Source organism: Dendrobates tinctorius, unplaced genomic scaffold (assembly GCF_039654945.1).
Source record: "Dendrobates tinctorius isolate UK_male_01 unplaced genomic scaffold, ASM3965494v1 ptg000309l, whole genome shotgun sequence".
NCBI lineage: Eukaryota > Metazoa > Chordata > Amphibia > Anura > Dendrobatidae > Dendrobates > Dendrobates tinctorius.
In genome coordinates this window covers 2,389,790-2,415,000 of record NW_027361976.1, presented here as the reverse complement: position 1 = coordinate 2,415,000, position 25,211 = coordinate 2,389,790, and the positions used below count along the sequence as shown (strand labels likewise).

At 47.0% G+C, this 25,211-nt stretch overlaps 1 protein-coding gene and 1 long non-coding RNA gene across 8 annotated transcripts in view; both read right to left on the bottom strand.

Annotated features, from left to right (window-relative positions):
* LOC141073640 (uncharacterized) overlaps positions 1–1,645 on the bottom strand; it is a 21,836-nt gene extending 20,191 nt beyond the window's left edge. The window contains exon 1 of the long non-coding RNA XR_012227028.1: positions 1–1,645. This exon is cut by the window's left edge and continues 963 nt beyond it. This is a non-coding gene — a long non-coding RNA (uncharacterized lncRNA).
* Positions 1–13,570, bottom strand: part of SEPTIN6 (septin 6) — a 117,659-nt gene extending 104,089 nt beyond the window's left edge. For 6 of the 7 annotated variants that reach the window (XR_012227029.1, XM_073560954.1, XM_073560952.1 and 3 more), the window contains exon 1: positions 13,412–13,569. Coding sequence is in view for 6 of the 7 variants with exons in the window: in XM_073560954.1 (XP_073417055.1) it covers positions 13,412–13,441 (30 nt within the window). In the remaining variant the exon portion in view is untranslated. Of the gene's footprint in view, positions 1–13,411 lie in introns of all 7 variants that reach the window. The other variant, XM_073560956.1, reaches the window with a different exon arrangement.
* Positions 13,571–25,211: the final 11,641 nt, after the last annotated feature.

The window sequence follows — 25,211 nt, the reverse complement described above, 5'->3', positions numbered from 1 at the left end:
TCAATGGAAGTCTTCAAACAGAGGCTGGACAGACATCTGTCTGGGATGATTTAGCGAATCCTGCTTTGAGCAGGGGGTTGGACCAGATGACCCAGGAGGTCCCTTCCAACTCTACGATTCTATGAATAGTGAACAGTTTATGGGTCACATTACCAGGCTGTAAAAGAAAAAATTAAAGAAAACTTCGTTTTCTACAGGAACATAAAAGTATTGTGGCCACAGTACTGCATCATGGTTTAATATAAAAGTCCATCTTTTAACACCTTGGCAAAAATTGCTTTGAAAGTTGAAAATGGTTTGCGCCACGCAGAGTTGGCATAATCATACCAGTTTCTCCCAGCTTTGCCAAAATGTCCAAAGCTGAAGAGTGACAGGAGTGCGACAAGGGGCGAGACACAGAAGCTCATCAGATTTGACTAGCTGTGGCGTTCAGAATGTCAGAAGTCCTACTCAAGCCAGGTGCAAGCCACTAATCAGATTGCTTCTGAATCAATAGGAGGTGCATGCCTGAGTCCACAACGCCCCCTCATCAACACTGGCAAGAAAGTCACCGGTCATGAAGAATCGGAGTCCATGTCAAATAATCTTAAATTTACCCCAATAAAGGTCCCTGCCCTACTGTAACCTACATGATTGCATGTGTGGGATACTTGAATCATGCCATTCTGTAGTGGAAAAACTGATAATACTTATGGCCAATCCATGAGCAGGATAACATTATCTGACCTTAGATAGGCCATAATGTGTAGATACACATCTTCTAGAACAGGTTTCATTTTAAGCCGCGTGAAAAAGAAAACCTAAACAATTCATTACTATTTCCTGTTCTATGTGGGGGGAACTTTGGTTTTGTCAGTTTATCTTTACCTCACATCTGTGCTACATTATGGTAAAGATAATTCTGCGCCACTTAATGTCAGGCCCCAGAGTGCCCAAATGGGTCATGGAGAAACAGCTACTCCCTGAATTGTGCATGCTGCAGTGCTCCTGATGTGGGTCACAGATTTCGTTTTCCTTTAAAAGCTTTTCGTCGCCTTGGACAGTCTAGCTTTTTGTTTTTTGTTTTTAATTCATGTCCCTTAAAAAGGAACCTGTCACCAGTTTTTAGTGTCTCAACAAACACCACCACTTTTATCAGCATCTGTGCTGCTGTCCCTCCCCTGTATATCCCCCAAAAAATACCCTTGGAATTTCTCCCACACAGTATGTAAATTCGGACAGTCCAATGAGAGTCATTGCCGTGCCGTCTGTCTCTCCTCCCTGCTGCTAACTGCCGTCCTCAAGCTTTGATCCACATAACCAAACGAAATCAGGAGCATCGCCAGCAAACACAGGAGAATTTTGCTCTGCCCTACTGAAGGTATAAAACATAACTGTGCATGCTCACAGCAATGACGGGGGAACGACTCAAATTGTATTTTGAGATATGCAGGGAGAGTCAGGAGATAATATAGTAGTTTGTGCAATGCAGCAGAGGCGCTGGTAAAGGTGGTGCCATCTGTTCAGACACTAAAAAACTGGTGACAGGGTCCCTTTAACAACAAGGCCAGTTTCACATAGCGTTTGGCACTATGTCCAGTGGCTCAGTCGGCGCTTATAGGGCTGACAGTATCAACTAGGCACACTACCTTGCAGGGAATGTAGTTCCTAAAAAATTTGCTCTTTTAGGTCCTGATTCGTAGTGTTTTGTGTCAAAAACCTGGTGTAAAACACTTAAAAAAAAAATATATATATATATATATATATATATATATATACATACACACACACACACATATATATATATACATATATATTATATACAGTACAGACCAAAAGTTTGGACACACCCTCTCATTCAAAGAGTTTTATTTTCATGACTATGAAAATTGTAGATTCACTCTGAAGGCATCAAAACTATGAATTATCACATGTGGAATTATATAACTAACAAGAGTGTGAAACAACTGAAAATATGTCTTATATTCTAGGTTCTTCAAAGCAGCCACCTTTTGCTTTGATTACTGCTTTGCCCACTCTTGGCATTCTCTTGATGAGCTTCAAGTGGTAGTCACCAGAAATGGTCTTCCAACAGTCTTGAAGGAGTTCCCAGAGATGCTTAGCACTTGTTGGCCCTTTTGCCTTCACTCTGCAGTTCAGCTAACCCTAAACCATCTCGATTGGGTTCAGGTCTGGTGACTGTGGAGGCCAGGTCATCTGGCGTAGCACCCCATCACTCTCCTTCTTGGTCAAATAGCCCTTACACAGCCTGGAGGTGTGTTTGGGGTCATTGTCCTGTTGAAAAATAAATGATGGTCCAACTAAATGCAAACCGGATGGAATAGCATGCCGCTGCAAGATGCTGTGGTAGCCATGCTGGTTCAGTATGCCTTCAATTTTGAATAAATCCCCAACAGTGTCACCAGCGAACCACCATCACACCTCCTCCTCCATGCTTCACGGTGGGAACCAGACAGACATGTAGAGTCCATCCGTTCACCTTTTCTGCGTCGCACAAAGACACGGTGGTTGGAACTAGTGTTGAGCGATACCATCCAATATTGAGAAATATCGGATTGAATCGGCCGATACCCAAAAAGTATCAGGTATCACCGATTCCGATACCGGAAGTCCCATTCACGTCAATGGGACAGAAATATCGGAATTAAAAAAAAAACCTTTCTTTACTTGCACATCCTGTTCGGGAGGGGGGGGGGGGGGGGAAAGAGTGTGGGCGGTGCGTGGGCAAACACTGTGCGTGTCTGTGTGTGCGGGCCTGCTGGGGGTCTGTGCGGGCCTGCCGGGGGTCTATGCGTGTGTGCAGGCATCGTCCGATGGGACTACAAGTCCCATTGGGCTATGCCTGCTACAATGACAGTGATTGACACATTAGCCAATGATGGGACAGTAGTAGTCCCATCATCCGGCTAATGTGTTGAATGTAGAGAAAAAAAAACAAAAAACAAAAAAAAAAACACACTACATACATACTACATTCATACAACATACATACATACTACATACAGCATACATACTACATTCATACAACATACATACTTCATACAACATACTACATATATACTACATTCATACAACATACATACTACATACAACATGCTACAGACATACAACATACATACTACATACAATACATTCATACATTCATACAATACATACATATAGACATACAGTACAAATAACAGAGTACATACTCACCATCACTTGTCACTTTGTTCCCCGAAGCCAGTGTCATCTCACTATAAAAATATTAAAACAACAAACAAGCAATATACTCCCTGATCCGCAGAAATCCACGAGTGTCCCACGACGATGCTCAGACCAGCTCTGTGGGGCTGGCTGTTGCTGTCACCTCTGGGCCAGCAATAGCAGCGCAGGCTGCTCAGCAGCAAGCTGCTTGAGAGGCTAAGTCCTCTCCTCACGCTACTGGGCATGCTCAAAAGACGATCTCCCTTAGAGATCGGGAGTCACGTGCTCAGGTCCTTCTCCTGATCTGATTGGTCCATCTCAGAGCTCTGGAAGGTCCCGGAAGCGCATGGCTATAAAAGGCCCGCATGGCCGCTCGGCCATGCGCTAGTATAGACTACTTGCTATGTGTGAGAACAGTAGCTTAGCTACCGGGGGGGGGGCAGAGGGGGCGCCCCCCAGAGCCACACTACTTATCGGCGTGCACCGATACAATTACATTCATGTGTTGCAGTACAGGGAGAGTCGATCTCCCCTGCTTTGCCACCCGGCCACTATGGGGCCCCTGAGCAAGTGGGGGGGGCTGGTACCAGCAGTGGGCCCCCCGCCCGTCATTGCAGGGTCTGCTGTATCGGCATCTAGCCCATACAGCTGACCATCACCGCAGTGCTGAGAGAGGGAGCTTTAGGCTTCCTCTCCCATCATCCCCCTCTCCCTGACAGCGGGTGCGGTGACGTCACTGCCCGGCGCCCGCTGTCAGGAGATGAGCGGGAGAGCAGGGAGCAGCGTAGGAGCCAGGAGGAAGAGAGGTGAGTACTGGATTTATTTATTTTTGTAACAGGCTGCATTATAATAAGCTGTCTATGGGGGTACATTATACTATAGACTCTGCCTATGGGGAGTGCATTATACTATAGACTCTGCCTATGGGGAGTGCATTATACTATAGACTCTGCCTATGGGGAGTGCATTATACTATAGACTCTGCCTATGGGGAGTGCATTATACTATAGACTCTGCCTATGGGGAGTGCATTATACTATAGACTCTGCCTATGGGGAGTGCATTATACTATAGACTCTGCCTATGGGGAGTGCATTATACTATAGACTCTGCCTATGGGGAGTGCATTATACTATAGACTCTGCCTATGGGGAGTGCATTATACTATAGACTCTGCCTATGGGGAGTGCATTATACTATAGACTCTGCCTATGGGGAGTGCATTATACTATAGACTCTACCTATGGGGAGTGCATTATACTATATTGAGGACTAGCTGGTGTATTATACTATATCAGGGGTCCCCAACTTGTAGCTTGGGAGCCACATGTGGCTCGCGGTCCCATGAATTGTGGCTCGCGACTGTCTGCCAGCTTGGTGCATTAGCTCCAGGTCTAGCAAACAGGTATGAAGAATACATCTCAAAATAGTGATTTACGTTAGTAGCCCTGCACAGAAGTGCAGATCTGGATGCACATTTACTGGTCTTAGGGGTTTAGAGATGATTTAGGTATGGTACGCTGGAGGATGGTACTACCTGTTAGAGTAGGCGCTCAAAGCTGGCTGTGACAGTGTGTTGAGGGTCCTTGATGGGAGAATACTGAATGGGGGTATTGTGGGAACCCCTGGATCTCCAAGAACTTCTTTGGAGTGATTTCTGTGGAAAAGCTTTGGTTATCATTATACCTGTAATGGGGGCTTTGGTTGACACTACATTGAAGGAGATGGGAGCTGGATGTGGCTCACGACCCTCTCTCTGAATATGACTTGCGACCCTTTGTATAAGCTGAATGTGGCTCTCAAGGTCAGAAAGGTTGGAGAACACTGTGCTATATGGATGCTATCAAGGGGGACATCAAGAATCACTATATTGTAGAGGGTTGCTTTAAAATTTAGAGGTCACACAGGGCCACACAGTAGGTGCAGTAATAGGGTCACATACGGCAGCAGCGGCTCAGTATTGGGGTATCAACAGGATGAGTGTGTTGCCCTCCCAGGGCCGTGGGGTACTCGGTACCGGGCCCGACGAGCTTCACTGGGAGATGTCACGGCAGCTGGGACCCGGCCCGTGGCCCTGGGCGCCCATTGTAAAAGGGGGAATGTTCGGTGTGCTTTTGATGATTAGAATGAATGAGTCGTGACGCCACCTGTGGTGTTTGGCAATGAAGGTGTTAAGCCGACGCTGCAGACAGATCCTCTGGGACAGATGGTGTGGTGCAGCAGTGATGTTATAGCCCTCCACAGGCAGGGCTTTAGTCACAGGGCAGAGTAGGTGAAGTGAAACTTAGATGATGTAGTGTCGGGCGCAGGGGATGTAGCAGTGCTGGGCAGGTTGACGCAGGAATAAGTGGAGGACACCGGGCATGTAGTTCCAAAGCTTTACTCACAGTCTGTTGTGGCACAAGAGCCCGCATCCATGCCGTGTCCTCCGGGTCAGGAGCTCAGCCAACTTCCAGGCAAGATGAAGTACTCCTTTCCAACACTCCGCCAACATATGTGCCTTTTCTGAACGTCTCCCTCTTAGTACTGTGAGTACTTCACTAAAGGCGCTGAGTTACACTGGAGTTCCTCCTGTCAGATGTTCCTATGAACTCTACTTGTACGGGAGACAGCTGTAGCCTGCTTCGGGGACTCCTTGCTACCAAGTCCCGGCTCACTATCGTTGCTGTTGTGCCCCCAAGTCTTGTGTGGGAATAAAGTGGGGCCAACTTCTATTCCTCCGGTGTCTGCTGCAGGACCATTAGTATCCATACAACCTTGGGGACCGGACCCCGGCCATGCGCTGTGAACTTGAGAAGGGTTCTGCTCTAACCCTAATCCTTAGTCCTCCTCTCCTTACGTTCCGTGCTAATCCTTCTTTCTTATGGAGAGAGTCAGGCTTTCCTTCAATGTCTCTTTCCTGTGCCAGCGGACCCAGATCACTGAGGTCGGCTGCAGCACTTCCTTCATCCATCCCTCTCAGGGGATCTCCTTTCACGGACTGACCTCGTCAGACTCCTGTGACTAACTAACTAATTCCTATCCTCTTCCCGCTCTTTTAGTGCAAACTCAACTCCACCCACCTCCCAGCACGCTTCGTGTTCCAAGCAGGGAACCACCAAAGGGTGCTTTGCTACACTACTATGTTGTGTGGGATGCAGGTGTTGGGAGCGTGGTCAGGTGTCTCCACCTTACCTGAATGGTGGGGTACCACACCTCAGGAGGAGGTGCAGTACCTCTGTGGCGACTGAACCCTCAGGGGCGCCACATGAGCAGTTTGTGCAGGATGAGAATAGTCCAATTGGTGACAGTGCTGAAAATATGAGAAGTCAAAGGTGTCTTTGTTGTATTCTCTGCAGCCGAGTCCTGCCTGGAGGAGTCGTCATGTCGGTCTGGGCCAGATGGAAAAGGACGTGAAAAGTGAACAGTTCCGTCAGCGGTAAGACATAATCTGTAACTCTGCTGTAATCTATTATATGTTCTGTAGAACTGGTATTTAACTCTGACCATATGGCGGTAATATCAATACTGGTCTTTTTATATATAGATTTTCTGCAACAGCGCGGTCATCTGTTTAGGTTCTGTGGTTAGGCGCCCACTCAGAAGTTTCACCCCCCCCCCGAACCAAAACCCTAGCTACGCCTCTGTGTGTGAATGATGACGGACGCATGAACCTGTGAATGCCTCATTAAGACTCCCCTCCCTCTGATATTACGTGTGTGGATAAGGACTTAGTCATAGAGTCAGCACCAGTCAGTGGCACGCTACAGGCAACAGTGCATATCATCACCTAACTAGCGTCCGACAGTGCGCCCCTCCTGGGCACTGTCGCATAGCGGCTGTGTCAATTGCCGCGCTGCAGTCTGCAGCACCTGTGGGCGTCCGCGGTTGCGACACCGCACGCACAGTAGGTCTATACGGACTCTGTCCCTCTGCCTTGGGCTCAGCTCCTGTGACCATATACTGTGCATGCATTTCTCTGAGACCTGTGAGTCCAACAGGCTCAGTACTTACTGTATGTTTATGTCTAAGGCGTCTCTGTGAAGCTAACAGAGTACGCCCAGTGCACTCCGGGTGACGTTCAACCCGTGTGCGAAATACCGCCATATTGTGCGTCTGCCATTATATAGCAGCAGTTTAACACCTCTGCACGGTGGACCCCAAGCGGCGAACGCACTTTCTATTATTTTATATTTAGTGCGTTCCGCCATCCCTAACAAAACCATTTCAGGTGACTACCTCTTGAAGCTCATCAAGAGAATGCCAAGAGTGTGCAAAGCAGTAATCAAAGCAAAAGGTGGCTAGCTACTTTGAAGAACCTAGAATATAAGACATACAGTATTTTCAGTTGTTTCACACTTTTTTGTTAATTCTATAAATTACACGTGTAAATTCTCAGTTTTGATGCCTTCAGAGTGAATCTACAATTTTCATAGTCATGAAAATAAAGAAAACTCTTTGAATGAGAAGGTGTGTATTTTATTGTATTTTATTTTTTTTAGACACTTAAGTCATATTCTGTAATGCTGTAGATAAGCCCCCGATGTAACTTGAAAGAGAAGAAAAATGAGTTAGATTATACTAACCTGGGGATCCGATCCGGTCCGATGGGTGTCGCGGTCCGGCCCGGCGCCTCCCATCTTCTAGAGATGACGTCCGCCTTCTTACTTTTGCTATGGCTCCTGCGCAGGCGTACTGTATCTGCCCTGTTGAGGGCACAGTAAAGTACTGCAGAGCGCAGGCGCCGGACCTCTCTGAGCTTTCCCGGCACCTACGCACTGCAGTACTTTACTCTGCCCTCAACAGGGCAGAGAAAGTACGCCTGTGCAGGAGCCGCGGCAGAAGTAAGAGGGGGGATGTCATCGCATGAAGATAGGAGGACCTGGACCACGACATCCACCACAACCGCCCCCCGTTAAGAAAAACAAGTTAAATTATACTTATCTTTCAGGTTACATCGGGGGATTATCTACAGCATTACCAAATGCTGTAGATAAGCCCCTGATGGCAGTGGCCGCATCTTATAGTCCGAAAATAGGTGACAGATTCCCTTTAAGGTCTTAGGGCTCGCTCCCACTTGAGATTAAATCAGACGAATGTAAACGAATTTAAAAAAAAAAAAAAAAAAACTTTATTCGAATCAATTTAATCTATTGCTTGTGTCTCAATGGCGTTTGTTTTCCCTGCTCCAATCAGACAGAAAAAAAGGCAGCATGCTGCGATTGCATGCCAAATTTGGATCACATGCATCTATATAAGTTTATGGGTGCGTGTGAAACATTGCACTGCACTCGGGTATCACCTAACTGCAGTTCGATTCCCATGGACAACAGCAATGAAGGAGATGGAAAAAGCACTTTCTCTGTCTCCTCCACACTTGTGCTCAGATTCTCTGACGCTAGAGGATCCAATAACAGAGCATTGACACTATGTGTCATTAGCATATTACATCGGATGTGATACGCTAATGTGACTCCGACCTTACAGGGGTTTTTCCACGAACATAGTACATTTTAATCAATGGATCTTGGAATAATAATAATTTCCACAATTGGATCTGTTAAAAATAAAAAATGTTCCTGTGCTCAGATAATCTTATAAATGTGCCCCTGCTGTGTACTGTGTAATGGCTGTGTCTGACCGTGCAGAAACATGGTCTGATCATAATACAGCTCCTGAGCAACGAGGACGCAAAAGTGAGTATACAGACACGACAGCATAGGGTCACAGCTGATTCTTTCTGTGATCCCATTCTGTCCTGTCTGAATACTCTTGCTTCTTCCCATGCCCTACCGCTGTGGAATGATCAGACCATGTTTCCGCATGGTCAGACATGCTCCCTCACTAGTTTTGACAGCACTGGCAAGACCGAACTGCCAATCATCAGTGAGGGAGGTGCGACATTTAAAACCAATAGGTAGTACAGTGCATTGAGCTGCTTTGCCACAACCACGGTTAATAATAATATACACCGATTAGCAAATTAATACAAAAGTTTTTGCAGAATGGAGACAAAAATTAGAACAACAAGGTTAAGCTTTTCATAAGTTATGTGCTTCGTTTACTACCAGTTTAGGCTGACAGGCTCCCTTTAAAAGGTGTATTGTAAACTTATTACATTTCTCTGAGGAATTACAGAGGAACTGTACTATGTAGTGTTGCAAGAAACGCTGCTCCAGAGTTGATGTTTCATCACAAATGTTTAATAGAACAGACATGTCAAAATCTGGTGTCTGTCAGTGGGGATCCACACTGATTTGGAGAACAGGGATGTGTGCTGGGGAGAAGCAGTCCCTCTCCATTATAGTATATGGGACATCTGGAGAGTGAATGGTGATGCCCTGCTCTCCACCCTCAGGGGAGGTAGCATTGTATTGGCAGGTGGAAAACCTCATTAACGGTTGTAATGGAGCCACAATGAGCAGCACTTCCATAAAAAAAACAAAAAAAAAAAACAACATTTCACTACTTTGTGATATGTGGAATCGAGAGCTGCAGCCAGGTTACACTTGCATGTCATCTGGGGAACTGCTAACTAAATCCAATTACAATGCAGTTATTTTAGTCTTGGTTGAGGCCAGAACACTGAGCATTGGTATTACGTGTAAGACCACAGCAATCAATCCATATTTGTTTTACTTGGCATTGTTTATGTTGTAAAACAGCGAGTCCGAATTCTCTTTCATAACATCCCTTCTCCAATTCATTAAATTATAGCAAACAACAGAAAATCTTGCACTGGGCAGCTTATATTAAACATGCAATGTATGGCAACAAGATGTAGCACTAGCCATTTCCACACGTCAGATCTAATGCTTTGCAAAATCCATACTCTACCCTCAGGCAATACAACTATTTACTACAGTCCTGCTTTGTGAACTAATTGGAAAGGACAGCAAGGTCGCTGCTGCAGTGCAACAGCCAAAACAGGATATTCACCAATACGGTATATCCCTAGAATACAAAGTAAGCTCCACGCAGCTGAATAGGGCTGGGACAGTTGCTTTTGCCACTTTATTTCATTTTTCAATAACTCCAAATGTGGAAGTTTTCTATATAATTGGATAATTAAAAACTTGAGAACCTAGCAGCATGTGTCCACCAGTACTTTACTATGTACTTATTGTGCCATACATGTAAAAGACAGAAAATTAGATTTCCGTAACACAAGACCAGAAGCACAGAGCATAGCTGTCGGCCGCGTTCATCATGGCCAATTTCCATTACACAGTTCCTTTGCTCCAACCTCTGCCAGCTTTCTTCTTAACAAGACATAATACTGCTGGGGGATAAAGTACCAAGCCCCGCAGTACATCAGCACTGTCTCCTATGGAGAACAAACAGAAGGGCAAGTGCCAACCATGGGACCAGATCCTGTCTTGTAACAACAGGGAAGCCTGTCCCAATATCACAGGACGTGGTCAAATCCCATTCTTGGCTGTATGGCAACAGCTCATGCTCAAAGCAGTAACAAAACTGTGAGCAACACCCCGTTTGGAAATGGTGTAGATGAGGACCCGTAGAAGCGCATTTTTTGCGCGAAATGGCCGTCGTCCAGTACGTCTCCATGGCAAACGTTCCTGCTGTTTTATGTGATATCTTAATAAAGGACATTTAAAGGATGGGGAGTGCCATTTGCCACTTAATTTCTGGATTGTTGGACATTTACTCTTACACTTTTCACAGAGAGGCACCAGAGTTCCTTGAGTCGGTACCTAAGTGTGGTCCACTTTGCTAGTCCTTCCATAGCAACCCATCAGCCTCAGATCACTCAGGCTGTCCACTCAATGACGAATTACAACTCAGCTGAGGGCAGAGACTGGACAAATGTAGTCACCTTAACGCTATCTAAAGCAGTGTCCCCCAACTCCAGTCCTCAAGACCCACCAAAAGATCATGTTTTCAGGATCTCCTTAGTTCTGCACACGATGGAAGTATTGCCTGTGCAGGTTCTGCAATTTAAGGAAATCCTGAAAACATGACCCGTTGGAGGCTCTTGAGGACTAGAGTTGGGGGGGGGGGGGGGGGAACACTGGTCTAAAGTATTGCCATGCACATTAGGCCTCTTTCACACTTCAGTTTTTTACAATCAGTCACAATCCGCCAGGTTTTGAAAAAAAAAACGGATCCTCAATTTTTTTTAGAGGATCCGTTTTTTTCCCCATTGACTTGCATTAATGGCGGATTGTGACGATTGCTGTCCGTTGCATCCGTTTTTTTTTTGAGGATCCGCCAAAAGTTGCTGTCCGTCACCATCCTCAAAGATTTCAAAACGGAGCTTGTAACGTTTTTTTCACTGGCGGATCCTCCAGACACTGATTTAACCCGAAATTCTTTCTGGGTGCCGGACAAAAAAAAAAAACTCTCTCTCTCTCTCTCTCCTTTTCCAGGCTGCGATTCCTTTAAAATTCTTCATTTTGCGGATCCGTAAAAAAAAACAGATGGGTGGCATCTGTTGTCATCAGTTCTAAAACGGATCCAGCATCCGTCCTTTTGGCGGATTTTGACTGATGCAAAAAACTGAAGTGTGAAAGAGGCCTTTATGGCTGCCAGTCAAGCAAATGTTCAGATCATTTGCATGGCTCTCTCATACATAGTAGCACTTTTGGCCAGGCTCTCCTGTGTTCATTACGAAGGAGCTGTCCCCAGACATATGAGTCGATGGTTCATCTTTGGTAGTCAATACGATCAATGGTCCAAAATCAGCCATGCCAGAATGTGATTTCCCACAACAATTTTCTGGGGCTCTCATACATACACATTAGACTTTCAGCCAGACCCATTGTTATTGGCAGCTATCTGGCTAGTATGGGAGGCTTAAAGCTGTATATACAGTGAATGATTATAGTAGGAAAAAAAAAAGAAAAAAACTTGTTTCACAATAATCCTGCAGTGTAAACACTTTGCCATCACCCATTCAATGAGTAAAACCCTTGCCTGTTGGATGAAGCATCCTTTAAATTGCTTAAAAGTCATTGTTCTCGGCAGCACCTTGTGTACATTAGACTCGTGCTGCCGAGTACAGTGGCTGCCTATGCAGACTGAACGATCTATTACAGACCTATTTCACTTGTCCAGTATGCATCATCCAGCACCGTCTTCCTTTGTAAACTGGCTTTTAAACCTCCGCCAAATAGGTGAATATATACATATCAGCGGTCATTTAGTGTGAAGAGAACTTAACAGTAAAGGTAAATTTAGGAGCTGGTACAAATCTGAAGCACTGTGGGACAAGTACATTTCTGTATTAGGAAGGTCTTCCCAACCCTTCATGTAATTACTAAAAAATAATCATTATCGTTATGGCCCATTTACACTAAGCAATTTTTCATTCCATGCAAACGCTAAGAAGTGGTTCTAGCAATAACCAGACATCATCATTATTATTATTATTATGCCTTGCTCATACAGCGCCATCATATTCCACAGCACTTTACAGACATCACTGGCCCCATAGGGAATTTAGATTGAGAGTATATCTTATACCTAGAGGAAACGCTGAGACAACATACAATCTCATTGCTGACGTTCTCCTTGGCGGGTTTTGCAAAGCTACAGTGCTAACCACTGAGCCACCATGTTGCCCAATCTATGAGAACAGCTTCAGGATGGATTTTTCCCCCAAACTATCACCAGTCTATAGGATGGCTGATCCAGTGATCAGTGGGGTCCCCATAATACATGTCAGAGGAGCAGAGGTCACGCTCTGGAGGATTTGGACTGACCCGCTGGCCACACAAGTCCTGGTGGTCGGTGGGACCCCCATCATCATGTCTTAAAGGAGCAGACAAGGATTTCATAGTACGACTCCTTTAAGACAGTATATAAGCTGGTGGATATATACATATTAGATATGTGCACAAGCAAAATACATAAATGGTGAATGAAAGGAAAGAATCCCTCAGGAAGGGGAATGGGAGCCCTGAGCCCCGGACAGGTGCGCGGATGGCGGTGCTGCCTGAGGGGACATGATGGAGGCTGGCTCCACCGCACCACACAGGAGCAGCCGGGCACCTGCCATCCTCCGCCTATGCCATGCAGCCTGGACATTGCCAACGCCCTGCCTGGCAGCCGGGCTGGTGCAGCGGAGCCGCTATACCGGGGAATAACCGGGCAGCTGCGCCCCTCAGCCGCTATGTGCGGCCCGCTGAGGATGCCGCCCCTCCTCCCACACGCTGCACGCACGTATACACCCGTATGTACGACCACCGCCCGCAGCCCCCGCCACACCGCCGGCGCCACTCACCATCTGCCGCGCTATCTCCGTAGCCGCCATGGTCAATCCCTCAAAGAATCTGCACAGGAAACCTACAAAGAGAAACTGTTACAATCTGGGCGCGACCAGTCGCTCCCGGAGGGGGGTGCGCCTATCACACAGCCTACGTCTTTCTATGACAGAAGCAGGTGTAACGCAAGAAATAGCAACCGGAAGATAACGTATTTGTTATAGAAGGGGAACACTCCCGGGGACTGTGCTATTGTTTACATTAGGGGTGGGGAAATAGAATTAGGAAACATGGACCCCTATTTGCCGTCAGTGGACTCGTCCGCTTTTCATTGAAATGTCATTAAGATTTGACTAGTGCGAATGTGAAGAAGAGTAAGGTGCAGGGAGGATGGAAGGGTGGGCTGCATCCAGTACTGGGGTATGGGGAGGAGGGTGGGCTGCATCCAGTACTGGGGTATGTGAGGGAGGGTGGGCTGCATCCAGTACTGGGGTATGTGAGGGAGGGTGGGCGGCAGCCTGTCCTGGGGTATGGGGAGGAGGGTGGGCTGCATCCAGTACTGGGGTATGTGAGGGAGGGTGGGCTGCATCCAGTACTGGGGTATGTGAGGGAGGGTGGGCTGCATCCAGTACTGGGGTATGGGGAGGAGGGTGGGCTGCATCCAGTACTGGGGTATGGGGAGGAGGGTGGGCTGCATCCAGTACTGGGGTATGGGGAGGAGGGTGGGCTGCATCCAGTACTGGGGTATGGGGAGGAGGGTGGGCTGCATCCAGTACTGGGGTATGTGAGGGAGGGTGGGCTGCATCCAGTACTGGGGTATGTGAGGGAGGGTGGGCGGCAGCCTGTCCTGGGGTATGTGAGGGAGGGTGGGCTGCATCCAGTACTGGGGTATGTGAGGGAGGGTGGGCGGCAGCCTGTCCTGGGGTATGTGAGGGAGGGTGGGCTGCATCCAGTACTGGGGTATGGGGAGGAGGGTGAGCTGCATCCAGTACTGGGGTATGTGAGGGAGGGTGGGCGCATCCAGTACTGGGGTATGGGGAGGAGGGTGAGCTGCATCCAGTACTGGGGTATGTGAGGGAGGGTGGGCGGCAGCCTGTCCTGGGGTATGTGAGGGAGGGTGGGCTGCAGCCAGTACTGGGGTATGGGGAGGAGGGTGAGCTGCATCCAGTACTGGGGTATGTGAGGGAGGGTGGGCTGCATCCAGTACTGGGGTATGGGGAGGAGGGTGAGCTGCATCCAGTACTGGGGTATGTGAGGGAGGGTGGGCTGCATCCAGTACTGGGGTATGGGGAGGAGGGTGGGCTGCATCCAGTACTGGGGTATGTGAGGGAGGGTGGGCTGCAGCCTGTGCTGGGGTATGTGAGGGAGGGTGGGCTGCAGCCTGTGCTGGGGTATGTGAGGGAGGATGGGCTGCAGCCTGTGCTGGGGTATGTGAGGGAGGGTGGGCTGCATCCAGTACTGGGGTATGGGGAGGAGGGTGAGCTGCATCCAGTACTGGGGTATGTGAGGGAGGGTGGGCTGCATCCAGTACTGGGGTATGGGGAGGAGGGTGGGCTGCATCCAGTACTGGGGTATGTGAGGGAGGGTGGGCTGCAGCCTGTGCTGGGGTATGTGAGGGAGGGTGGGCTGCAGCCTGTGCTGGGGTATGTGAGGGAGGATGGGCTGCAGCCTGTGCTGGGGTATGTGAGGGAGGGTGGGCTGCATCCAGTACTGGGGTATGTGAGGGAGGGTGGGCTGCATCCAGTACTGGGGTATGTGAGGGAGGGTGGGCTGCATCCAGTACTGGGGTATGGGGAGGAGGGTGGGCTGCATCCAGTACTGGGGTATGTGAGGGAGGGTGGGCTGCATCCAGTACTGGGGTATGTGAGGGAGGGTGGGCTGCATCCAGTACTGGGGTATGTGAGGGAGGGTGGGCTGCATCCAGTACTGGGGTATGTGAGGGAAGGTGGGCTGCATCCAGTACTGGGGTAAGTGAGGGCGGATGGAAGGGTGGGCAGCAGCCAGTACTGGGGTATGTGAGGGAGAGAGGGGAGGGTGGGCTGCAGCCTGGGGTATGGGGAGGAGGATGGGCTGCATCCAGTACTGGGGTATGGGGAGGAGGATGGAAGGGTGGGCTGCAGCCTGTGCTGGGGTATGTGAGGGAGGATGGAAGGGTGGGCAGCAGCCAGTACTGGGGTATGTGAGGGAGAGGGGAGGGTGGGCTACAGCCTGGACTGGGGTATGTGAGAGAGGGTGGAAGGGTGGGCTGCTGTTATGAATGGGTCACCAAGGAGGATGGCAGGAACAGGCTAAGCCACCAGAAAAACAGAGTGGTTTGTAACTAAGTGGATTGCAGACCCCTGATCCTATCCACACAACTAGCAGTAGCCGTGGAGCGTACCTACGATGCCCTAGATGCCTAGGCACAGCCGGAGAGCTAACTAAGCCTAAAGCAAGAAAGGTGAAATCTAAACTGCCCCAGAGCAGACCCCAAAGGAATAGATAGCCCCCAAACATATATTGTTGGTGAGACAAGATGAAACACAAACGCAGGCAGAAAAATCGACTGAGCAAATGATGGGGCCCAAACTGACTAGACAGGATAGGAAAGAAAAGACACTGTCTGCAATCACGCAAAAAACCCTGAAAAATAGAACACATCTGATGTACACAAAAACACTGAAGTCACACGACTTCGCGCCCACTATATCAGCACTCCAGTATTAACTGGAAGCAAAGCAAAAGAGACCAATATAACAGGGGACTGAACAAACTGACACAAGCAGTAACATATGGAGCGGTGGTCCAGCACAGCCCCAGCAGGAGCAAGCTGACCCGCACAACAAGCAGAGATAGACAAAACCAGATCAGATGCAAAGGATTAGCAAATGAATCACTTAGCTGAACAATACAGGAACAGAGCAGGAGACATCAGACCTCTGAATGCACAGGAAAGCAATCACCAGCAAGGATTGTAGGAAGTCTGCAGACTTAAATACTCCAATCCGTAACCCCAGATCTCCAATCGTCATCATCATCATCAGGTGGCAAATCTCTGTCAATCTGCCCAGCTCCACTACCTCCAGTAACCATCGGAGGGAGCAGGGGGAGCTTCAGCTCAGAAGACGGAGCCAGGGAACTCACAACAGTACCCCCCCCTTGAGGAGGGGTCACCGAACCCTCATCCACGCAACCAGGGCGATCAGGGCCCTTTCCTGAGAGTGGGACAACTTATCCACTACTTGATCCCAAATCTGCTGCATTCTCTCTACCACAGAATCCACACTTGGGCAGGCAGAAGCTTCCACCTGCCCCGAAGAAAATCAAGGATGAAACCCAAAGTTACAAAAGAAAGGAGACATCAAAGTGGCAGAACTAGCCCTATTGTTTAGTGCAAACTCGGCCAATGGCAGAAATGAGACCCAATCATCCTGATCAGCAGATATGAAACATCTCAAATAGGACTCCAAAGTCTGGTTTGTTCTCTCAGTCTGCCCATTGGTCTGAGGATGAAATGCAGAGGAGAAAGACAACTGAATTCCCGGTTTGGAACAAAAAGCTCTCCAAAATCTGGAAACAAACTGGACTCCTCTGTCCGACACAATGTTCTCAGAAATCCCGTGCAGACGAACCACCTGTTGTAAAAACTAAGGCACCAACTCAGAACAGAAGAAGATGGCCACTTTGGGAGTGGTATAAGATGGATCATCTTAGAAAATCTATCACAGATCACCCAAATAACAGTCATTCTCTGAGAGACAGGGAGATCAGAGATAAAATTCATTGAGATATGGGTCCACGGCCTCCTGGGCACTGGCAGGGGCATCAATAAACCACTAGGATGAGAACAGGGCTAGGACCGAGAACAAGTCCCACAGGACTGCACAAAATTCCTGACATCACGAGATAAGGCAGGCCACCAAAAAGACCGACTCACCAAATCTCTGGTACGAAAGATACCTGGATGACCAGCCAACGTGGAGCAATGAATTTCAGACATTACTCTTTTCCTCCACTGGTCAGGGACATACAATTTTCCCATAGGACATCGTTCAGGTTTATCCTCCTGAAATTCCTCCAGGACACTTCTCAAATCAGGAGAGATGGCAGAAAGAACTACACCCTCATTTAGAATGGTAGTAGGCTTGGTCACATCAAGAGAATCCGCAAAGAAACTCCTGGAAAGGGAGTCCGCCTTAACATTCTTAGTGCCCGGAAGAAAAGAGACCACAAAATGAAAACGCGTGAAAAACAAGGCCCACCTAGCCTGTCTAGGATTCAAGCGCTAGGTTGATTCAAGATAAATCAAATTCTTATGGTCGGTGAGGACCACAACTTGATGTCTAGCTCCCTCCAACCAATGTCTCCACTCTTCAAATGCCCATTTCATGGCCAACAATTCCTGATTCCCCATATCATAGTTACGTTCAGATGGGGAAAATTTTCGAGAAAAGAAGGCACAGGGATTCATCTTAGAAGTTACCGGATCTCTTTGGGACAAAAAGGCTTCTGCATCAATCTTGGAAGCATCTATCTCCACCTGAAATGGGAGTGAGACATCAGGTTGCCGTAGAACCGGAGCAGAAGTGAATCTCCACTTAAGCTCCTGAAATGCCGAGACTGCCTTTGTAGACCAATTCACCACATCAGCGCCCTTTTTGGTCAAATCTGTCAGTGGTTTAACAATACCAGAAAAATTACTTATAAATTTACGGTAGAAATTAGCAAAACCCAAAAACTTCTGGAGAGCCTTCAAAGAAGTGGGCTGAACCCAATCATAAATGGCCTGTACCTTGGCCGGGTCCATTTCAATAGTTGACGGAGACAAAATAAATCCAAAAATGAAATCCTCTGTACACCAAAGAGACATTTCGATCCCTTAACATACAGAGTATTTTGCCTCAAAATCCGGAACACAGTCCGGACATGTTCCACATGAGAATCTCAATCACTGGAAAAGATCAAAATATCATCCAGATAAATGATCTAAAACTTATCCACAAAGTTCCGGAAAATATCGTTCATAAAAGATTGGAAGACAGAAGGGGCATTAGTGAGCCCAAAAGGCATCACCAGGTACTCAAAATGTCCCTCTGGGGTATTAAACGCTGTCCTCCATTCATCCCCGTGCTTGATGCAAACAAGATTATATGCCCCCCTGACGTCAAGTTTGGTAAACCAACAGGCACTTTTAACTCTGGAAAATAAACCAGAAATCAGGGGTAACGGGTAATGATATTTAACAGTGATTTTGTTAAGGGAACGATAGTCAATACATGGCCTTAATGAGCCATCTTTCTTGGCCACAAAAAAACAGCACCTAAAGGTGAAGAGGATGGTCTGATATGACCCTTCTCCAACGACTCCTTGATATAAGATCGCATAGCATCATGTTCAGGTACCGATAAATTGAAAAGCCGACCCTTGGGAAATTTACACCCGGGCATTAACTCAATTGCACAGTCATAACTCCTATGAGGAGGCAAAGACGCAGACTTAGGCTATGTGCACACGCTGCGGATTAGTCTGCGAATTTTTCTGCGTGGATTTTGCAAAATCCGCAGGTCAAAAGACCTGCGGATTAGCCTGCGGTTTTGCCCTGCGGTTTATCATCTTTACAATGGAGGAGATGGCAAACAGCAGCGGAATCCGCAGAAAAGAATGACATGTCAATTCTTTCTGCGGATTGGAAACTGCAGCAAAAACCGCGCGGAAAATTCCGCACAGTCTGCACTGCGGTTTCCATTTTCCATAGGATATAATGGTACTGTACAACGCAGCTAATTCTGCTGCGGATCCGCAGGGCCAAAACCGCTGCGAATCCACAGCAGAATCCGCAGCATGTGCACATACCCTTACTCTCACTAAATACATCAGAAAAATCAGCCAAATAGTCAGGAATATCATGAGACTGGGGAGAGGTGGAGAAAACAGGTGTGTCACTAAGAACACATTGACAACCCCAACTCACCACAGACAGAGATTTCCAATCTAAAACAGGATTATGGGTTTGCAATCAAGGAAAACCCAGAACAATAGTATCATGCAAATTGTGCAACACCAAAAATTTACAATTCTCTTGGTGGTCCGAGGCGACCCGCATTATCACCTGGGTTCAAAACTGGGGTTTATTCTCCGCTAAAGGAGTAGCATCAATACCCCTCAAAGGGATAGGATTCCGCAGGGGTATCATGGGAAAACCACAACATTTAGCAAAGTCAAAATCCATCAGATTCAATGCTGCTCCTGAATCAACAAAAGCCTTAGCGGAAAATGTAGACAAGGAGCAGATCAATGTAATCGCCAAAAGGAACTTAGGCTGTACACTGCCCACCACAAATGCGTGAGCAAAACGCTTTTCTCATTTAGGGCAGACAGAAATACTATGAGAGGCGTCCCCACAGAAAAAAAACTTATTACGCCTTCTAAACTCCTGACGTTGCGCCCTACACAAAACCCTATCGTGTTGCATGGGTTCAGAAATTCGTTCGAAAGGAGGCAACGCCTCTCATGTAGTTTTACATACATGTAAACGCCGATCAATTTGAATGGCCAATGACAGAGTCGTCAAGACCAGAGGGGACAGGAAATCCCACCATAACATCTTTTACGGTTTCTGCCAGACCCTTCCGAAAGAGAGCTGCTAGGGCATCATCATTCCATTTAGTAAGAACCGCCCACTTTCAAAAATTTTTGACAATATAACTCTGCAAAATCCTAACCCTGGTTCAATGCCAATAAGGTTTTCTCAAGCTTGATCAATAGCATTAGGTTCATCATACAACAACCCCAGGGCTTGAAAAAACGCATCCACATTAGCCAGAATAGGATCTCTGGGTGTCAAAGAAAAAGCCCAATCCAGGGGATCGCCGCGCAGCGGGGAGATGACAATTTTAACCTGCTGCACAGAGCTCCCCGATGAGTTAGGCTTCAAAGCAAAAAAGAGTTTACAATTATTCTTAAAATTCTAAAATTTAGACCGATCCCCAGAAAATACATCAGGAGTAGGAATTTTTGGTTCGACAGCAGATGATTGAGCGAGATAGGCGGAAATTCCCCGCACTTCAGCAGCGAGCTGCTCAACACGATCGGACAATTCCTTAGTCTCCATTTAGACAAAAAAAATCCTCCTACGGCCCCATAGAAAAAAGAGGAAAAAATATACAAAAAAAAAAAATTCTGACACTTTTTTTTCTTACAATTCTCTCCTTTAAAGTACCCTAGAGTCTACAGTAAGGCTGGTGATTCTGTTATGAATGGGTCACCGAGGAGGATGGCAGGAACAGGCTAAGCCACCAGAAAAACAGAGAGGTTGGTAACTAAGCGGATTGCAGACCCCTGATCCTATCCACACAACTAGCAGTAGCCGTGGAGCGTACCTACGATGCCCTAAACGCCTCGGCACAGCCGGAGAGCTAACTAAGCCTAAAGCAAGAAAGGTGAAATCTAAACTGCCCCAGAGCAGACCCCAAAGGAATGGATAGCCCCCAAACATATATTGTCGGTGAGACAAGATGAAACACAAACGCAGGCAGAAAAATCGACTGAGCAAATGATGGGGCCCAAACTGACTTGACAGGATAGGAAAGAAAAGACACTGTCTGCAATCACGCAAAAAACCCTGAAAAATCCAACACATCTGATGTACACAAACACTGAAGTCACACAACTTCGCCCCCACTATATCAGCACTCCAGTATTAACTGGAAGCAAAGCAAAAGAGACCAATATAACAGGGGACGGAACAAACTGACACAAGCAATAACATATGGAGCGGTGGTCCAGCACAGCCCCCCAGCAGGAGCAAGCTGAACCCGCACAACAAGCAGAGATAGACAAAACCAGATCAGATGCAAAGGATTAGCAAATGAATCACTTAGCTGAACAATACAGGAACAGGGCAGGAGACATCAGACCCCTGAATGCACAGGAAAGTCTGCAGGAAGTCTGCAGACTTAAATACTCCATTCGGTAACCCCAGATCTCCAATCGTCATCATCATCATCATCAGGTGGCAAATCTCTGTCAATCTGGCCAGCTCCACTACCTCCAGTAACCACCGGAGAGAGCAGGGGGAGCATCGGCTCAGAAGTCTGAGCCAGGGAACTCACAACAGGCTGCAGCCTGTACTGGGGTATGTGAGGGAAGAAAGGGTGGGCTGCAGCCTGTGCTGGAGTATGTGATGGAGGGAAGGGTGGGTTGCAGTGTGTTCTGGGATATGTGATAGAGGGAAGGGTGGGCTGCAGCCTGTATTGGGGTATGTGGAGGAGGGTGGGCTGCAGCTTGTGCTGGGTTATATGAGGGAGGGAAGAGTGAGCTGCAGACTGTGCTGGGATATGTGAGGGATGGAAGGGTGGGCTGCAGCCTATGCTGGGGTATGGTATGTAAGGGATGGAAGGATGGGCTGCAGCCTGTGCTGGGGCTGTGAGGGACAGAAGGATGGGCTGCAGCAGTGTGTGCTGGTGTGTGTGAATGACGGAAGGGTGGGCTGCAGCTCGTGCTGGGGTATGTGACATAGGGGAAGGTGGGCTGCAGTCTACACTGGGATTATACTGTGACTGAGAGATCGTTGCATGTCACTTATGGATTAGTGCATTGCTTCAATGATAATATATAATGTTGGTTTCTGCACCATATTCTTCAATATGTCAAACTTTGCTGTAATAATGGCAAGTCTAAACAATTCTGCATCTGTACAAGTGTGGGAAAAAATAGTCTTTTTGGCTTGAAAAAAAACTTTCTTTTTTTCCATCCATATGGTGGTGTGGAAGGGTCACTGGCACAGTGTACGAGTAGAGATATGTGTCACTGCACTTGTTGGCATCAGTGGTATGAAACCAAGATATTTTCATCCAGCACACTAAGTGTTGGGAGGGTTAAAGAAAGATGCATACATGGACTGGTTTTATGTGAGCACTCACAGACTTGAAGGGAGAGTGCTCATCATATGGTGGGGAAAAAAATTGTTTAGTCAGGCACCAATTGTGCAAGTTCTCCCTACTTAAAAAGATGAGAGAGGCCTGTATTTAGTGCTGATGTATGCGGATGCCTCCGCATGCGTCGTTTTGACGGTGCGGCGACCGCACCAAAATGCAACACAATGTGTTCGGCGCAGGTCGCCGCACCGTCAAAACGATGCATGCGGAGGCATCCGCATACATCGGCGTGGCCTGCGTACCTAATGCTAAAGATAGGGTACGCAGGCCACAGGCCGACGGAGGTGGAGCTGACCGGAGGAGGTGCGGCTGTGGGCAGAGCTTCACGGAGGAAGTCCGCAGCCCTCCGCAGCTCCTCCATATGCAAATGTGAAACCGGCCTAAGCATGGCAACCCCTCATGTGTTGTTTTGCAGCGTTCCAGGAACACGTATAGAGACTGAGGACAACTGCATGTCCTGGGTGAAATCCGCAATTCAGAGCGAGATGTACGGCAGCATGGAGGAGCCTGTGAAACATCTCGTCCAGGTACAGCAGCAACAACAGCTCGCCAGTCAACAACAGAATTTGGCGTAGCAGGAAACGAATAAGCTATTAGCACTGCAGCTTCAGCGACAGCTAACACGACAAACGGAGCTCCTTGCAGAGGCAGTCTCCTCCTCATATCCAGGAGATGACTCGTATGCCTGGAAAACGGTAAGATGAGCTATGCAGAAAATGACCCCAGGGGGTGATATAGAAGCCTTTTTAACTGTTTTCGAGTGGGTAGTGTAATATCCACACGTTATGAAGAATTCAAGGTATTAAACTTTAGATATGTTTTATTCTTCGTCCTCCAGCACACAGCATAACACTTGCATTCCCATGCTACCAGAAGTGAAACTGAAACTTCCCTTCTCATCCCTCTTGTCTCCACCCTCCAAGTCCCATAAGTCTGGCTTGCTTAAAGAGACAGATCTAATTATTATACGTTACATCATCCCCTCTTTTTTTTTTTTTTTTTATAAATAATCTATATTACTGATAAATGCAACAACATGAAAACGTCCAAAAAAATCATATGTCCGTTTTGTCTTATTTGTTCAATTCAAAAACCAGAGAAACAAACAAAAAAAAACAAAACAACAAAACTGTAGTTACACTTCTTCAATAAGCCTCGATGGAGCTCTTCTCTCTCGTGTAGGATAACGTCTGGGCTCATTGAGAGGGTTCATTATTGATGGACCAGCTACCTCTTGTTGGTCCTCTCCACCATCGGATACCAAATCTTCCACCAAAGAGAGTTCATTGTCATCATTCTGCGGTATGACTTTAAAATATGAAGAATTTCGCGTTATGGAGTGTCCATCTCGTTCAGCTGTGATCATGCTGCCTTTCCTTTTGGTAACATAATATTTTGCAGGACCATATACAGGTGAGGTCTTGTTGGTTGGTCTTTGACGTACCACCACGACATCCCCTCTTTCGATGGCACTTGACTGTGTCCTTCGCCTTCTGTCTGCATAACGTTTCATGGTTTGTTTGTTGGAGAAATCTGTGGATCTCACTGAGGAGTCACTCGGTCGGGGATGGCTGGTCACATCAGGGAGATGTATACGCAGGGTTCTGCTGAACATTAAATGAGCTGGAGCAGCATTAGTAGTGGAGTGTGGCGTATTGCGGTAATTACGCATGAATTTGTATAATGACTGTTTCAGTGGGATGTGCTCCAGACTCGCTGCCTTGATACGTTTCCCCAGAGTGCGCATAAAACGTTCCACAATTCCATTGGCTTGCGGCCAGCAAGGTGTGATTTTCCTGTGATTGAATCCCAAGTATTCAGAAAATTGTGTAAACACATGTCCATTGAATGGAGGTCCATTGTCTGTTTTGACCACTTTTGGAATACCATATGCCGAGAAAATGTCGTCCAACTCTGGTATGACATTATTAGCAGATGTTGAAGAGATAAATGAAATAACAGGGTATCGAGAATATTCATCAATTGTTACGAGAATGTATTGGCCATTTGGCAATGGTCCATATATATCGACTGCCACTTCCTCCCAGACAGCAGTGGGTAACGGAGACATTTGTAATGGCTCTAAGTTTGATGATGGAGTGATTAATTGACAAGTAGAACAGCGTCTAATCTTTTCTTCCACCAAGTGATCCATATTTGGGAACCACACTTTTTCTCTGAGTAACTTCTTTGTGCCAACAATTCCTAAATGACCTTCATGTGCTATCTGTATGACTAAGTTACGCAAAGTCTTAGGTACAACTAGTTTGGTACCTCGAAGAATGAGGTGTTCTTCAGTGACTGATAATTCCTCACGTACGTTTGAGAATAGTTTTAACTCTTTCAGATTAATCTCAGAATCAGGAAATTTTTCTTTTTGAATTTCATGCCACCTTCGATTTTGGATGATTTGTATTAGGGCACAGAGTGTCTTGTCTTTTGTTGTTTCATTTATAAATTGATCAAGAGACAGTGCTTTTGGCACGGCATGATCTGTAACAAAACGTAGGTATTCTTCAATGGAGGAATGCACAGGTATATCATCATTAGTAGGATGTCTTGAAAGATAATCAGCCGGATTGCTGTATTTTCCAGGTTTGTGAACAATTTTATAGTTGTAGTCCTGTAGACGTAGGCCCCATCGTTCAATTCGTGCAGGCATTTTAGCTCTGGGATTTCCAAAAATTGTAAGAAGTGCTTGATGATCTGTGACAATGGTGAAGGGAGCTCCATAGAGAAATAAGTGAAAGTGTTCACATCCCCAGACAACTGCCAAGCTTTCTTTTTCAGGTTGAGAATATTTTCTTTCAGTGTTTGTTAAGCTCTTACTTGCATAAGAAATGATGTGAGGATTTTGATTGTTATCCTTGTATTGCGCTAGAATAGCACCCAGTCCCACGGGACT